The 14,508-nt window shown below is 39.6% G+C and overlaps 2 protein-coding genes across 3 annotated transcripts; both read right to left on the bottom strand.

Moving 5' to 3' along the window:
- Window positions 1–1,578: 1,578 nt before the first annotated feature.
- Window positions 1,579–9,147, bottom strand: LOC121880254 (NADH dehydrogenase [ubiquinone] 1 alpha subcomplex assembly factor 4-like). Of its 2 annotated transcripts, none has more exons than XM_042387409.1 (6): window positions 9,001–9,147; window positions 6,556–6,713; window positions 6,056–6,150; window positions 5,700–5,798; window positions 4,036–4,162; window positions 1,579–3,190 (listed from the first exon to the last, which is right to left on the bottom strand). In XM_042387409.1, the coding sequence occupies exons 2-6, from the start codon at window positions 6,710–6,712 to the stop codon at window positions 3,018–3,020; spliced, it is 651 nt and encodes a 216-aa protein (XP_042243343.1). In that variant the 5' UTR covers window position 6,713; window positions 9,001–9,147; the 3' UTR covers window positions 1,579–3,017. The 2 variants fall into 2 exon arrangements, with proteins under 2 accessions (XP_042243343.1, XP_042243344.1); XM_042387410.1 differs by lacking the exon at window positions 9,001–9,147 and adding an exon at window positions 8,899–8,920.
- A 1,489-nt stretch (window positions 9,148–10,636) lies between these two features.
- LOC121880253 lies at window positions 10,637–14,278 on the bottom strand. The gene is made up of 2 exons (XM_042387408.1): window positions 14,155–14,278; window positions 10,637–14,089 (listed from the first exon to the last, which is right to left on the bottom strand). The coding sequence occupies exon 2, from the start codon at window positions 13,521–13,523 to the stop codon at window positions 12,642–12,644; it is 882 nt and encodes a 293-aa protein (XP_042243342.1). The 5' UTR covers window positions 13,524–14,089; window positions 14,155–14,278; the 3' UTR covers window positions 10,637–12,641.
- Window positions 14,279–14,508: the final 230 nt, after the last annotated feature.

The raw sequence follows: 14,508 nt of genomic DNA, 5'->3' as shown, positions 1-14,508 counted from the left end.
TGTGGAACAGTTGCAGGGAGTGTTAGTATGTGTGGAACAGTTGCAGGGAGTGTTAGTGTGTGTGGAACAGTTGCAGGGAGTGTTAGTGTGTGTGGAACAGTTGCAGGGAGTGTTAGTGTGTGTGGAACAGTTGCAGGGAGTGTTAGTGTGAGTGGAACAGTTGCAGGGAGTGTTAGTGTGTGTGGAACAGTTGCAGGGAGTGTTAGTGTGTGTGAACAGTAGCTAGGGTGTTAGTGTGTGTGTGGAACAGTTAGGGAGTGTTAGTATGTGTGTGGAACAGTTGCAGGGAGTGTTAGTATGTGTCTGTGGAACAGTTGCAGGGAGTGTTAGTATGTGTGTGTGGAACAGTTGCTGGGAATGTTAGTGTGGAACAGTAGCTGGGGGTGTTAGTGTGTGTGAACAGTTGCAGGGTGTTAGTATGTGTGTGGAACAGTCGCTGGGAGTGTTGGTGTGTGTGGAACAGTCAGCTGGGAGTGTTGGTGTGTGCGGAACAGTATGGGAGTGTTAGTGGAATGTTGTTGGGAGGTTAGTATGTGTGTGTGGAACAGTTGCAGGAGTGTTAGTGTGTGGAACAGTTGCTGGGAGTGTTATGTGTGTGTGTGGAACAGTTGTTGAGTGTTAGTATGTGTGTGGAACAGTTGCTGAAGTGTGTGTGGAACAGTCGCTTGGGAGTGTTAGGTGTGTGTGAACAGTTGCAGGTATTGTTAGTACTAGTATGTGAAACAGTTGCAGGGAGTGTTAGTGTGTGTGGAACAGTTGCAGGGTATTAGTGTGTGTGTGAACAGTCTGGGAGTGTTGGTGTGTGTGTGTGTGTGTGGAGTAAGCTGGGAGTGTTAGTGTGTGTGTGTGGAACAGTCGCTGGGAGTGTTAGTGTGTGGAACAGTCTAGTAGTAATGGGGTGTTAGTGTGTGTGGAACAGTGTGGTGTTAGAGTGTGTGTGGAACAGTCGTTGGGAGTGTTAGTGTGTGGAACAATTGCTGGGAGTGTTAGAGTGTGTGTGGAACAGTCGCTGGGAGTGTTAGTGTGAGTGGAACAGTCGCTGGGAGTGTTAGTGTGTGTGTGGAACAGTCGCTGGGAGTGTTAGTGTGTGTGTGTGGAACAATTGCTGGTAAATATTAAAGTTTTCTTGTCTATAAAACATCCCATACTTGTGTAAACAGGCAATATGGTGTTGTCAGAAGCTAGCATGTCCACATATATTACTGGGGTATTGTTCAAGATAAAAAAAATTTTCATCAAAATGTGAACATTGCAAATGCTCTATTATTTTGGAATAAGAAAGAAGTGTTGTGTCATCTCTAACAATGCTTGTTGAGATTCGGGCTTTTGTTTCTTGAATGAAAGAAATTGGGTAATAAATTCAGTTATCAAGGTCGTTCTGGTGAGGGTAGTGTGTCAATTATGTTGTACTTCATGACTTGCAGGAGTGGAGGCAAACTGTGTGAATAGAACCAAAATTATTTAATGCCACACGTCATGAAACATATAACTGTATACAGAAGATTTAGATGAGCCGTGTCCTTGACTGTGGTTCACCCTCCATAGGATGATCAGAGCCTTTGCTTGATAAAATTAATATTATTAAGAAAATTCTTTATTTAAAAACTATTTACATCATTATATATAAATTCATTAATTACATTTTTTACAAAACTAGGCAACAATAAATATGAATATAAAGGTACTCAAGAAACTATAAAAAAAGAAAGACTAAAACATTTAGGTCCAAGTTCTGTATGTCAACATTTACGACACACAAGTGAGCACAGTATGTGAGAAGTGAACAGTACTGTTGTGATCTTGTACACCATTGAACCTTATGATCCTTCTGTATTCACAAAAGAAAATCATTTGGCAACTGTTCTGTGCAGTTACTGATCTTCAGAACAAATGAAGAGTGATGGTGGACGGTGATCACAGTAACTTAGTATTACTCCCCATAAGTTAACCATCTCTTTGTACAAATTTGCTCATCACTCATACACATTTCCATTCCCCCTTAAACACTTACTAGCCATTCAGGTGGTTGATCTATTCTTTGTTATGACCTGTAGTGTCCAGTGTTTATACTGTACAGGAGGAAACTTGAGTACCCAGAAAAAAAATGTGCAAAATCCGGTAGGATCACACTGGTAACATTCTTCTCACATCTGTCCCAGGCCAGGAATTGAATCCAGGATACAGTATTGAGATATACATGTTACTGATGTTCTTGTCCTAAATAGCAAGTTCCATCAACACATACGGTACCTCTCCTGGAATTTCTGTGGACTACTTTACCCTTAACATATTAAATTTATGCTCATAAAAAGTGTAACTACAGTGAACCCTCTCAAAAAGGGGCTTCTTACTCAGGGATATTCCCAATAAGGGACACTTTTGGTCTGGTATAAGTAGTGGACACAGCTGATAGGATCTGGTAATGGGAACACTGCTAATAACCAGGTGCACTGCTCTTAAATGTGTCTAAACAAACACACAAGTGATGGTACTGATACAGCAGTGAAAGAAGAGAACAAAGTGCTTAATGTCAAATTAATGGTGGAAACTGTTAAAACTTGATACAGAAACTCTGAGAGCAAGCTATTTGGATTCCTCATACTCAAGTGTACTGTATAAGCCGAGCATTGTGATACTCGGAAATTATGTGTAAAATTTTTATATATACAATTAGGCAAAAAATGAAACCCTCCCATCAAAGGAATCCTCTCAATAAGGGACAAGGTTGGCATGAATTAATCTGGTATTGAGAGGGTTTACCATACATTGTCAATTACTTATCACTGGCTACTGAATCATGTGGAAGTTAAACATAATCATTTATGTACTGTACTATGATTTTTTTTTGTATCTGACAGCTGCACTTAACAAACATGTGGCTAGAGTACAGTATAGTATAAGTTAAATAAATCCTCTTCTTGTTACAGTCACTGATCCACCAATCTCTTTATTATCCCTATAACACCATACAGTACTGTACCTTATTAATAACACAATTACAGTGCCAACAATAATCATCAACTCTTCTTATTCACATTATTCCTCTCTTCACTCTTACTACTGGTCAGTTCCCTAAGAGTATCAGGAGCAGAGAGCGAGAGGTTCTGTAACATCTCGCTGGTAACTCTGGTTGTCTTGGGGTCTCCAGGGACAATCAGTACAAAGGTGCGGAAGTGATGAAGAACTTTTTCTGAAATATAAAATCAGTACAGCAAGACCTCTATTTAACAGGTTTATGGGAGAGTACAGTCCATTATATCAAGGTCCGCTAGATGTGAAACCTCTATATAACGGACTATATGGGAGAGTAGTCCATTATATCAAGGTCCATCAAATGTGAAACCACTCTATAACAGACTATATGGGAGAGTACAGTGATGTGATATAAAATGGTAATGTGAGCGAGTGATCTGATATAAACGGTTATTTAATGCCATCATGGGCGGAGTGATACAGGAAGTGTAAGAAACAAATGAGTAACTGTGGGTCGATACAGAAACACGATGATGACAAAGAATGTAGACTGTCACATGAGAGGAATACGTTCCACTACAACATTACAGAGTTATGGATGGCAAACACCCAGAGATTATGACTTTGAGTTTTAGGAGAGAAATAGATAAGCAAGTAGATAATACAATAGAATAATGCAAGGAAGAAGAACACTTGGAGCTCTGAATGTAGTATTGTATAGCGCACAAGGAGATGACACAATGGGCCGCAAGTTCCATCCTTAACAGCAAATGTAGACTGTTGGAGAAGAAGTATGCGAGTCTGGGGAACTGAGAAGAGTGGTACTGATGACGATAGAGAAGTGTGTAGCATCGATCCTGGAAAAGTGGTAATGACAATGGGAGAGAAGTATGTAGTATGAAACAATCTCCTGGAAAGCTGTGCTGTGTTTTTATGACCACTTAAAAAAATTATCGTTTACAAAATGTTATTTACTTTTGCAAATTCAAAAAATCACAAAGGAATTATTTTTTTTTATCCTAAAGTTAAAAAATAATTGAGAGGTGTGAATTTGTGTTTTACCTGTCAAGCCTGTGTCTAACTTGAATTCATAGGAGATTTTCTTGGGCGTCCATAGTTCAGGGTCTTGTTGGTGCTTTGAGATGGCATCCACAGCGTCTCTCAGCGTTATCTTCCCATAAGGTACAGACTGCACAAAAAATTACCTTTATTATAATTTACACACACACAAACATGCTTACATACCTTTACTGCACCCATCTTTGGTCATCCTCTCTTAGGGATTATTGGGAAACTTTCATCATGGCCCTCGACATCTCCAAAGCTTTCTGAACTTCCCTCTTATGATTTCTCTCCCCCACTTTCTCTAATTTCTAGCTTCGTTGAGAACTGATAAATGGCTGTTATTGTTAAGGAATCGATCTCTCGCTCTTTATCTACCAATACTGGTACCCCACAGGGTTCTGTTCTTTCATCAACTCTCTTCCTCCTTTTTACCAAAGATTTACTTCACACTGCAACTAATGATTCTACTCTTCACTCTTCTTCACATTTTCCCCTTCCCCCTAATTCTCAAACCAGATCTGTTTCTAGAGCTGGTATCATTACATCTATCAATGTGGATCTGTGCAGTATCTCCAAATGAGGAGGTAGAAACTTGGTTAAATTCAATAGTAATAAAACTAAGTATTTACTAATTACACTTTCCAAATTAGATGATATCCCACCAATCACATTTCAGGATGCAATCATTCTGCCAAATTCTAAAATAGATATGCTAGACCTCACCATTTCCTCCAATCTGTCATGGAAGCAACACATCCTCAACATTGCTAAAGCTGCCTCCCAAATGCTGGGAATGTTGTACAGATGCCATAGCTACTTCACTCCTGAGCAGTTGCTTCAAGTTTATAAAGGATTCATTCGTCCTAACTTGGAGTACTGCTCTCATATCTGGGGTGGCTCTTCTTCTGTCCAACTGTTTGATAGGGTGGAATCATAGGCTTTTCATCTTATTAACTCTCCTCCTTTAGTTGATAATCTTTCTTCTCGTCCTCTTCACTGCAATGTTGCTTCACTCTCTCTTTTACAGGTACTTTAATGGGTAATGTTCGGTGGATTTGGCATCCTATGTACCGCCGGCAAGGCCGTGGGTTCATAATACTTGTCTTGCCTGCGGTGCCCACCGTTTCTCTGTGCCTGTTGGTCACACTACAATAACCCGTTATAGTACATCCTTCTTTCCTCACACAGCCAAACTGTGGAATGCTCTACCTTCTGTGTTTCCATACTCTTACAATCTATCACTTTAAAAAGCTGGTTTTCTGGCATCTTCGTGGTGTAGATTAATATAACCTTTTTCTTTTCTATTTATAATTTCTTTTAACTCTTATTTTTTCACCCCCTAGGCCCCATTGTGGGTCGATGACCTGTGCCCAGGTGGGCTATTCCCCATAAAAAAAAAAGTTCATCACATGACAATAACACAAGTCTTCCACCCCCTCCTTCACACACAAAGTCTTCCTTCCCCTCTTCATAAAGTCTTTTTCCTCCCCCGCACAAACTTTTTCTCTCCCTCCTCCACACACACATACTTCATTGGGTCCACAAATAGCCTTAAATAACTGTCAAATTAATTAAATCCAAACCAGCCATGGGGATGGCTATGGCTGAGTTACTTTATTTTTTAAATAAAGCATCACTTATATAGACAGCTGGAAGCTTACCTTTGGCTCGTAAAAGCCAAAGTCCAGGTCAGGTAGAACTGTACGATCTGTGGGCAGCGGTCGATCAAGGTTCTCTGGTATTTGTGGCTGTGTCTGTGGCTGTGGATTACAAATGTGTATTAGTATGTAAATACTATGCAATACTATCCCAAATATGCATGTCATTAAATCCCAGTCACAACTGTTCTTTGTGACTGTTATGACCTTCATTGACCAGTGTTATTACAGGAGGAAACTGTAGTACCCAGAGAAAACCTGCCATGTTTGATAGTATCACACTGGATAACACCTGAACCCAGGACAAACTGGTGAGATACACACATGACTGCTGTACCACCAATGGCTCACACACTCACCTCAGGATCCACAGACTGCACGTACACCTTCTTGAGTCTGTCTAACAAGTGGTCGTCTCGTTCCTCCAGCTGCCTCGTCATCTCTTCTGGCTGAGCTGCAAACATCAGGATTAATAATAAAAGATAACTTTACTACCCACTAAGAGAACCTGACCAACTTCACCTCTTAACTCTCATTAGATTTCTACCTTGAGGAGTGTTGGTCACAGACTGCTTCATCTGGGATCATTATCTTAGAACCTGACTGGAAGATTATTTACGCTACACATCCGGGTTATTATGTGTTTGTTAATGAAAAGAATTAACTATACTGTACACAACCAATCAGAGTGTTTAAAAGTTCTGCTGCATCACAAAGACATTCTGAAAACAACCTCACTTAAAAGCCCTCGAGTAAAGAAACAATTTTGTGTATTACAGACCATAAACACTGATGAAGTATAAAATTAGTGGTCAAGCATGAAGTGTTACAGCAAGGACAGAGTCAGTACAATAGTTACCCTGCACGGACTGTTGGATAAGCTTAGCAGTTGACTCGTGCCAAGGTGCTGCAGGACGCCTCTCCTTGGTTATCTCTTTCATCACCCGAGTCTCCAGGTTGAATTCTCGGAGAGGTTTGGTGGCCCGTCTACTCATAGCAGACATTACCTTACCCATCCTTAAAAAAAGATAAATTAAAAGGTAAACCTAATTTCATTCATTAACCTTTCTATGGTAACATTGGTATGTTAAAATGCTCTTGTGTTGAGGAAAAAAATCAGCAGTTCAAAAGTTCCAAGCAAAAACGGGCATCAGTCCCTTCTCTTTCTGTTGTACACTCAGACAAAGCTGTGTGCTATCACTCTTTATGCTTCAGCTGTTCTTGAGATGGCCGGAATATTTCACAGACCTTAAAACAAATTCCATTGTGAAATTATTTTTATTGACAATTTTAATATATATTATTATCTTAGGATAATCCAAACAGTGGACAACAAGGATTTGCAATTTTCATAATGTTAGTTTGGCAACACATCCAAACACGTCCCAGCATTGTTTTTTATATACAGTTGTACCCCGCTTAACGCGGTCAATTGAACCCACAGGGTACCGTGTTAAGTGAACAACAGAACATATGGGATTAATTCCAATAGAGACTGGCCGGACCCCCAAACTCCTTTTTTTGACGACACACAACTATGTTGTAGTAAAAATATTATCTTAACTTTATGATGGTATGCACACACAATTAATAATTAAGAGAAATATCAATAATATTAGGTTTTTTAACACTTACATTAGTAGAAAAGATGGCTGGGCACATGGGGATGGGGGGGTTGGTTCCGAGGCAGAGGGCAGATTATTGGCCCTCACCTGTATCACTTGTATCAATTGTTTCACTATCCACCACAGAGGCTTGCAGGGCCTCTTTGTCAAACCCCTCAAAGTCCATATAAGTCCATATCCTCACTATCATTATCACTATCACTGACTTGGGCCGGCTGTGGTGGGTGGCGGGTGAAGAACTCGGTAATGTTTTGATGACTGGGCGACCTTGTGCGCATCGTGCCAGCGCCGCTTCCCGCGTATATGAGTAGATGAACCACGTTAAGTGAAAGTTCGGTTCTGGCGAGGCACCGCGTATACGAGAAATCACGTTAAGTGAAACCGCGTTAAGCGGGGTACAACTGTACACACAAACAACTGAAGGTTAGGTTCGGCTATGTTAAGCAAGTTAGGTAAGTTGGGTAGGTTAAATTAAGTTAAACAGGCTAGGTTAAGTTAGGTAGGTTAAATTAAGTTAGACAGGCTAGGTTAAGCTAGGTAGGTTAAGTTAAGACAGGTTAAGTTAGGTTGGTGAGGTTTGATTAGGTTAAGTAGGATGGAGTGCTTATTTCATATTGTATGTTAAGGTTACTGCGAAGGATTCTGTCACTCAGCATTTGGTTGGTTCACTGAGAAGTGTTTGTCAACAGTTCAACCTCAAACATTGTGTAACCTTATTTTACAGGAAAATCTACAGTATAAACAAAAAACCATCAGTGTAATTCTGGTAATTATTGACGACTGACCCGCGGCCGACTTTTCATAGAAAACGATTTTAAAAATGTTGCAATTTTACTTTTTTTTATATAGTGGACACTGTTGTAGTCCGTGCAAATGTGTTAAAAAGTGGTTATCTCTAAATTAAACCTAACCTAACCTTAGTGGGTATGAAAAACAGACCTCATCAACCTAACCAAACAAACCTACCGAACCTTACCTAACTCGGTAAATATTCGTCTATTAGCTCTCCTCAGGTTTTGGTACGAGAATAGGTTTATTTGGTGTTTATTGTGTGTTTTACTCAAATCTGACCTCCATTTCTTGTGCAAATTAGCAGATTTTGCAAAAAAAATATTTTTTGTATCTTAAACAAACTGCTAATTTGCACAAGAATGGAGGTCAGTTTATCAAGTTGTTAGGTAACTCGGAGGTTAATATATAGGACTAACCCGCCAGGGCTGCATAGCGCCGATGCGGCCGTATCATCTGGCGTCCAGTAAATGCCTCAAATTTCACCCATCACAGTAAGTTCTTTCTCTTTAATATACCAGGGAAGTTAGGTAGGTTTGTTTGGTCTGGTCTGGTCTTCATACCCACGAATGTTAAGTAGCGTTTATTTTAAAAATATTAATTTTTAACACATTGACACAAACTACAACAGTCTACTGTAACAATTAAAATCCGGCATTTTTATAATTGTTTTCAATCAATTTCGCTCGCGGGTTAGTCCTATATAATTACCAACTCGGGATTACTGTCCCAAAGTTTACGTAGTTCGGTAGTTAACATTAGCTACACAGTACAGTAGATGCCCTCACTTCGATCTTTCTTACGTAAAGTTCTAAACAGTTAATACTGTATCAGCCATAACAATTATCCCTTCACTGTCTTCATCAGCAGGTGTACACTACCATAATTACCTTACTTAGTGACCAGTTATCAGTGTACCGTCACGACTCTTCACCAGCAGACGAAACTAACCACCAGATTAGATCAGCTGGTGATGTAAACAACCGAGCCTTCACCCGCTGTGTTATAAGTTTAAACTGTATTGAGGATCATAATAGATAAATTACTTTACGGCCTCCCCACCTACAGGTTGGTGACCAAAATGGGTGAAGGGAGCCAGTGGCCTGTATAAGATCCCTCCATTGTTCTTGATAATATTATATAAGGGCTATTTTGAAGACCAATGCATGTTCTTGATTCCACAGTTAGGGCTGGTAGACCGTTCCATAGGTCTACCAGCCTCTATGTGAAGAAGTATTTTCTTTTATTCGTTCTGCATGATAGCTTAGCGAACTGCAAGTTAAATAGTTATATAGTTTTCTCTAGTTTCATTTTCCAAAGTCTACAGGAATTGCAAGTCCTTGTGTCAGAAATTGCCATGTGAAAATTATATGAAAATTGATCCTGACCTTGTGCCCTTTATGATAAATTACTTTGACAGTTGGTGAACTCAGCTCTCAGAACATTTAAGATATTATTGTAATGATGCTGGAATGAGCCAAAGATCCCCAGTATGGGTCAATAGGCCCGCTGCAGTTTCCTCCATTCTTATGTTCTTATGACTGGAAATTATTAACAATGAAAAAGATGAATCAAGCAACTAATCAATTCAATTTCAATTGTTTATTCCTTGATAGAGGAAGCGGGATCCTAGTGCTGTCACTAGGTACCCCTGTACAATAACACCAGAAGCATCTGGCAAGTGTGACAAGTATATACGGTATAAATATTATAAAGGGGCTTACTAAAGCCTAAGGAAGGAAGGATATTCCTTTAACACATAATCAATGTTATTTACATAATATCTGGCCAGTATGGGGAAGCGTTGTGTGTGTGGACATCTTAGGAGGTAGTGGATAAGGGTGCGGCTGTCGGGTCTTCTGCATAATGCACAAGAGCGTTGCTCAGGGGATGCGGGGATACCAATCTCCCAAACAAAGTCATACCCAATGATGATACGGGCAGCAATCACGTTCCCTTTCCGCGACCCTTTCCCATAGACATACGAGAGGTCAGGAAGTTTACGGACATCGTACCAGGTGGGCGGGGAGTCCAGGGGGATGGCTGCTTCCCGAGCTTCTCTTTGTTTGCGGCGAATTTGGGTCCTAAGCTGTAAAAGTGTTCGAGGAACAACGTAGTCAGGTGTGGCCTTGTTGCAGCCAGTCTTGGCAAGGCCATCTGCTGCCTCATTCCCCAAGATACCGACATGACTGGGTATCCATAGGAATGTCACAGGACGGCCTGCATCCTGAAGTGTGGATGTTAACCCTAGCAACTAATCTTATATACGTTTCATAAGAAGGTGGGGTGTTTTCCCGCCCTAGGTACTGTCACCACGTCTGGTACCCGAGGTATGCTAGAAACTGCTAGTTGATTGAAAACGTCCAAAGGAGGACCACCAGCCTGGTGCTTGCACTACTGCACCTCAGGAACCCAGAGAGATTAGAAAATTAGCTGAAACACAAACATGAGATAACAGAAGCACTTGGGTTGAGCCCCAAGACCTAGCATTCTACTACTATTTTCCAATTTCCTCGCTTTTCTTCTGCACTATCCACCAACCCCAAGTCCCTCCAAATTCCACCATTATTCTTCAAGTCCAGTTCCCGTACCACCAATCTACGCACCTGCATCAAGATTTCTTCATACTTTACTCCATCCATCGATCGATCGAACGCCTGTAGTTGCCCAGCTTAGACTATAGGCGGGCAAGGGGTGACTTAATAGAAACCACCTCAGAGGACATTATTTACTCGAGTGTTCATACCTGGAGCTGGCGGATGCCCACTGCTCTATAAGTCACAGCTCAAGGTAGAAGAAACTACAAGTTCAGAAATTTTCAAAACTGTTTCGGAGTGACAGTTGTGAATTGTTGTAATAACGATGCTAGTGTTGTGGCCGCACCGAGTGTGAGTTCATTCAAGACCCAAACTGGCGCAGGTATACAACAGATACATGCCCAGTATTTGCCAACAATGAGGAACAGAGACGTGACCGACCGCCCAAGCAGCTAACAGTAACAGTAACAGTAACGAAGAGGATAAGGGAAAGTGTAAAGCAAGAGTGTCAGCCGTCCAGGCATAAAACCGTGCTGGCATTGCTTTACAAGGTTGTTCCGTGATCTCAGTAAGTTGATTTTATAGTTTAGTACTTTATTTAGCTGTGTGTACACATATTCATGACAAACATGTAATTAATTTGAGTAATATACACTTACTTAATCTAAAAGTGTAATGATAAGGGGAGAAATCATCAGGTACCAGTTTATTTTCATGATAGTATCTACTATCTACAGTAGGATAGGCTACAGTCTTCAAATGCCTACACAATAATTACAGGAATAATGGCTCATGTTACATAACGCTGATGCAAGGCAGTGATAGTGATAATACAGAACTAGTGAAAATACAGCTATAAACCAATCACAAATTATAGTAGTATAGTCAGTAGAAGCAATCGTGGCGGTATATTAGCAGAGGCGGTAATAATAATAAACATGTATTGTATTACTATTATTGCTGTAACTAATATAATTCTTATCTTTACCAATACACGTCACCTCACTCGTCATACTATTAGACAACACCTATCCTAATCTATTCTCGAAATGTATCTAACAATTCATAATAACAAATCTATACAGTATTTCGGAATATACTAGTATATATACATTTATTTTTTTCACAACATTTAACAAATAAGTTTGATATAAAGTTACATAAAATATTTTTATAGATACGGTAACTAAGATGTATAAATTTACTTATACTATGGTTGAAAAATTGTGTTTTGCAGTGCAATATATTTAATGAAGCATTATATTATATTGCTCTTAAGGGGAATATTTTTACATCTTTACCAAGGAAGAATATTCATAGAGCGAATTTCTAACAGCGAGAGTAAATTGGCTGACTGAGTGTCACAAAAAGCACCTGACAGGAGACTCACAGGAATAACGATTCTTTTAGATGTTTTCAGATCTTAATAAGTTATTGAAAGAAATATGTTTTGGGGTAAAGAAGAGTATATTGACATAGAGTTGGTGGTAGGAGAGCGTAGATGATGATAAAGATTGTTATAGTTTGTGTTGTAGGGTCATCTTGGCGGCTGTTATAATATATTAAAATTTTAATAAGAAAAACGAACCAACCAAACATAACCAGTCTTGGTTAACCTTACTAACTTAAGTAAAACGTGTGTCAAGATGGTTAGGTTTAGTTGGCCTGTTTACAGTATATAATTTTCTCCGAATTTGAATTTCGGGAATCCATAATTTAAGATATGATATAACTAAGTAAGTTAAAGCCCACATCTCTAATGAGGTTTATCGGAAAGAAAGCAAGAATGATAATTCAAAATTCGAATCAAAGCAAATAGAACCTAACCAAACCTATTGACCTGACCTGACATAACCTAACCTAAGGATTTATTAATGTAGTTAAGTTAGATGAGGTTAAGCAGGTTATGTTAGGTTTAGATCGTTCGTTTTACATGTTTTAAAAGATGCTAATGATCTCCGTAGTCGCCATGACTGTGAAGGGCGTGGATCGTGTCAGTCAAGCACTAGGTGTTGGTAACATTCCTTTTTCACTTGTGTCTCCTTACCCTCGAATATTACTGTCACGTTGAGTACTTTCGGATAGTGTTCAGGTTCTCTTGTAACATCTGAAGTACATGTACAGCTTTTAGCATCTCTATACACTAAACGGAGAACACCAGATTTTGAACTGTTAATGGAACTGATAATGTTGATCTCGGCGTTTCTTTCCTTGTATTCTTGAACTATCCCACGGTGCTCACCAAAGCTGCACCCAATTAGTGTTTCGTTACATCTGGCCACAGGGATTGAGTTGATATATCTAGAATTGGTACTGCTGGAATTTACTATTTTCATGAGTACATTCGCTGGGTCAAGGTCACACACGCTGTTGAAAAGATGCGTCAAGAAAGTATCGATGTTGAAGAAAGTTGTGGCAGGGGTGATGATGTCCTGAACTATACAAGGTTTGCCTGTAGCTTTCCACGGATTCTTCTTACATTTTTTTTTCTTTTTCTTTTTCTTCTTCTTATCATTATTTCCTTTCCTTTGACGTTTTGTGCTAGCGTATCTCTGGACCCTTTCTATATCTCCGTAATCTATACCAGCGTCTAAAAAGTTTTCACCATCTCCTAAGATCTCGTTCAACATAGAGGTCCAGTTTTGGCGGATGTCTCGGGGTTCCTCAAAGTGATGGCTTATTCTCTCTGCTGTTCTTGGCATGGGGACTGGCCTTCCGAAGAAATTTTCACGTATTATTCTTTCTTTGTTGCCACCACTATCACCTGCACCTACCAACCCTTCCTCCCTGATGATGGATTTTATGTCAGTTGCCTCGACATTACGTGATCTCAAGGCGGCATATGATCTCTTGTCACTTGTTTCTGAATCCTTCATTGTATTGACACTTAGTGTTAAACCACTGGTATCATTGTTTCTTCCTGTTAAACCACTGGTATCATTGTTTCTTCCTGTTAAACCACTGGTATCATTGTTTCTTCCTGTTAAACCACTGGTATCAATGCTTCCTCCTGTTAAACCATTGGTATCATTGTTTCTTCCTGTTAAACCACTGGTATAAATGTTTCTTCCTTTTAAACCACTGGAATCTATGTTTCTTCCTGTTAAACCACTGGTATAAATGCTTCTTCCTGTTAAACCACTGGTATCAATGTTTCTTCCTGTTAAACCACTGGTATCAATGTTTCTTCCTGTTAAACCACTGTTATCAATGTTTCTTCCTCTTAAACCACCGGTATCAATGTTTCTTCCTGTTAAACCACTGGTATCAATGCTTCTTCCTCTTAAACCACTGGTATAAATGTTTCTTCCTGTTAAACCACTGGTATCAATGTTTCTTCCTGTTAAACCACTGGTATCAATGTTTCTTCCTATTAAACCACTGGTATCAATGTTTCTTCCTATTAAACCACTGGTATCAATGCTTCTTCCTGTTAAACCATCTGGTATCAATGTTTCTTCCTCTTAAACCACTGGTATCAATGTTTTCCTGTCCTTCTTAAACCACTGGTATCAATGTTTCTTCCTGTTAAACCACTGGTATCAATGTTTCTTCCTGTTAAACCACTGGTATCAATGTTTCTTCCTGTTAAACCACTGGTATCATTGTTTCTTCCTATTAAACCACTGGTATCAATGCTTCTCCTGTTAAACCACTGGTATCAATGTTTCTTCCTCTTAAACCACTGGTATAAATGTTTCTTCCTGTTAAAACCACTGGTATCAATGTTTCTTCCTGTTAAACCACTGGTATCAATGTTTCTTCCTCTTAAACCACTGGTATCAATGTTTCTTCCTGTTAAACCACTGGTATCAATGTTTCTTCCTGTTAAACCACTGGTATCAATGCTTCTTCCTGTTA

This window comes from Homarus americanus, unplaced genomic scaffold, assembly GCF_018991925.1.
Source record: "Homarus americanus isolate GMGI-L3 unplaced genomic scaffold, GMGI_Hamer_2.0 scaffold14388, whole genome shotgun sequence".
Classification (NCBI taxonomy): domain Eukaryota; kingdom Metazoa; phylum Arthropoda; class Malacostraca; order Decapoda; family Nephropidae; genus Homarus; species Homarus americanus.
This window is presented reverse-complemented; position numbering and strand designations above follow the sequence as displayed.

Bases quoted from the DNA above. Each gene is read 5' to 3' on its own strand.
- LOC121880254 (XM_042387409.1), bottom strand. From the start codon at position 6,712: ATGGGTAAGGTAATGTCTGCTATGAGTAGACGGGCCACCAAACCTCTC. The intron at 5,799-6,055 runs GTGAGTGTGTGA...TGTAATCCACAG, and splicing joins TGCAGTCTGTGGATCCTGAG to CCACAGACACAGCCACAAAT. The intron at 3,191-4,035 runs GTAAAACACAAA...TTTATATTTCAG, and splicing joins GTTAGACACAGGCTTGACAG to AAAAAGTTCTTCATCACTTC.
- LOC121880253 (XM_042387408.1), bottom strand. From the start codon at position 13,523: ATGAAGGATTCAGAAACAAGTGACAAGAGATCATATGCCGCCTTGAGA.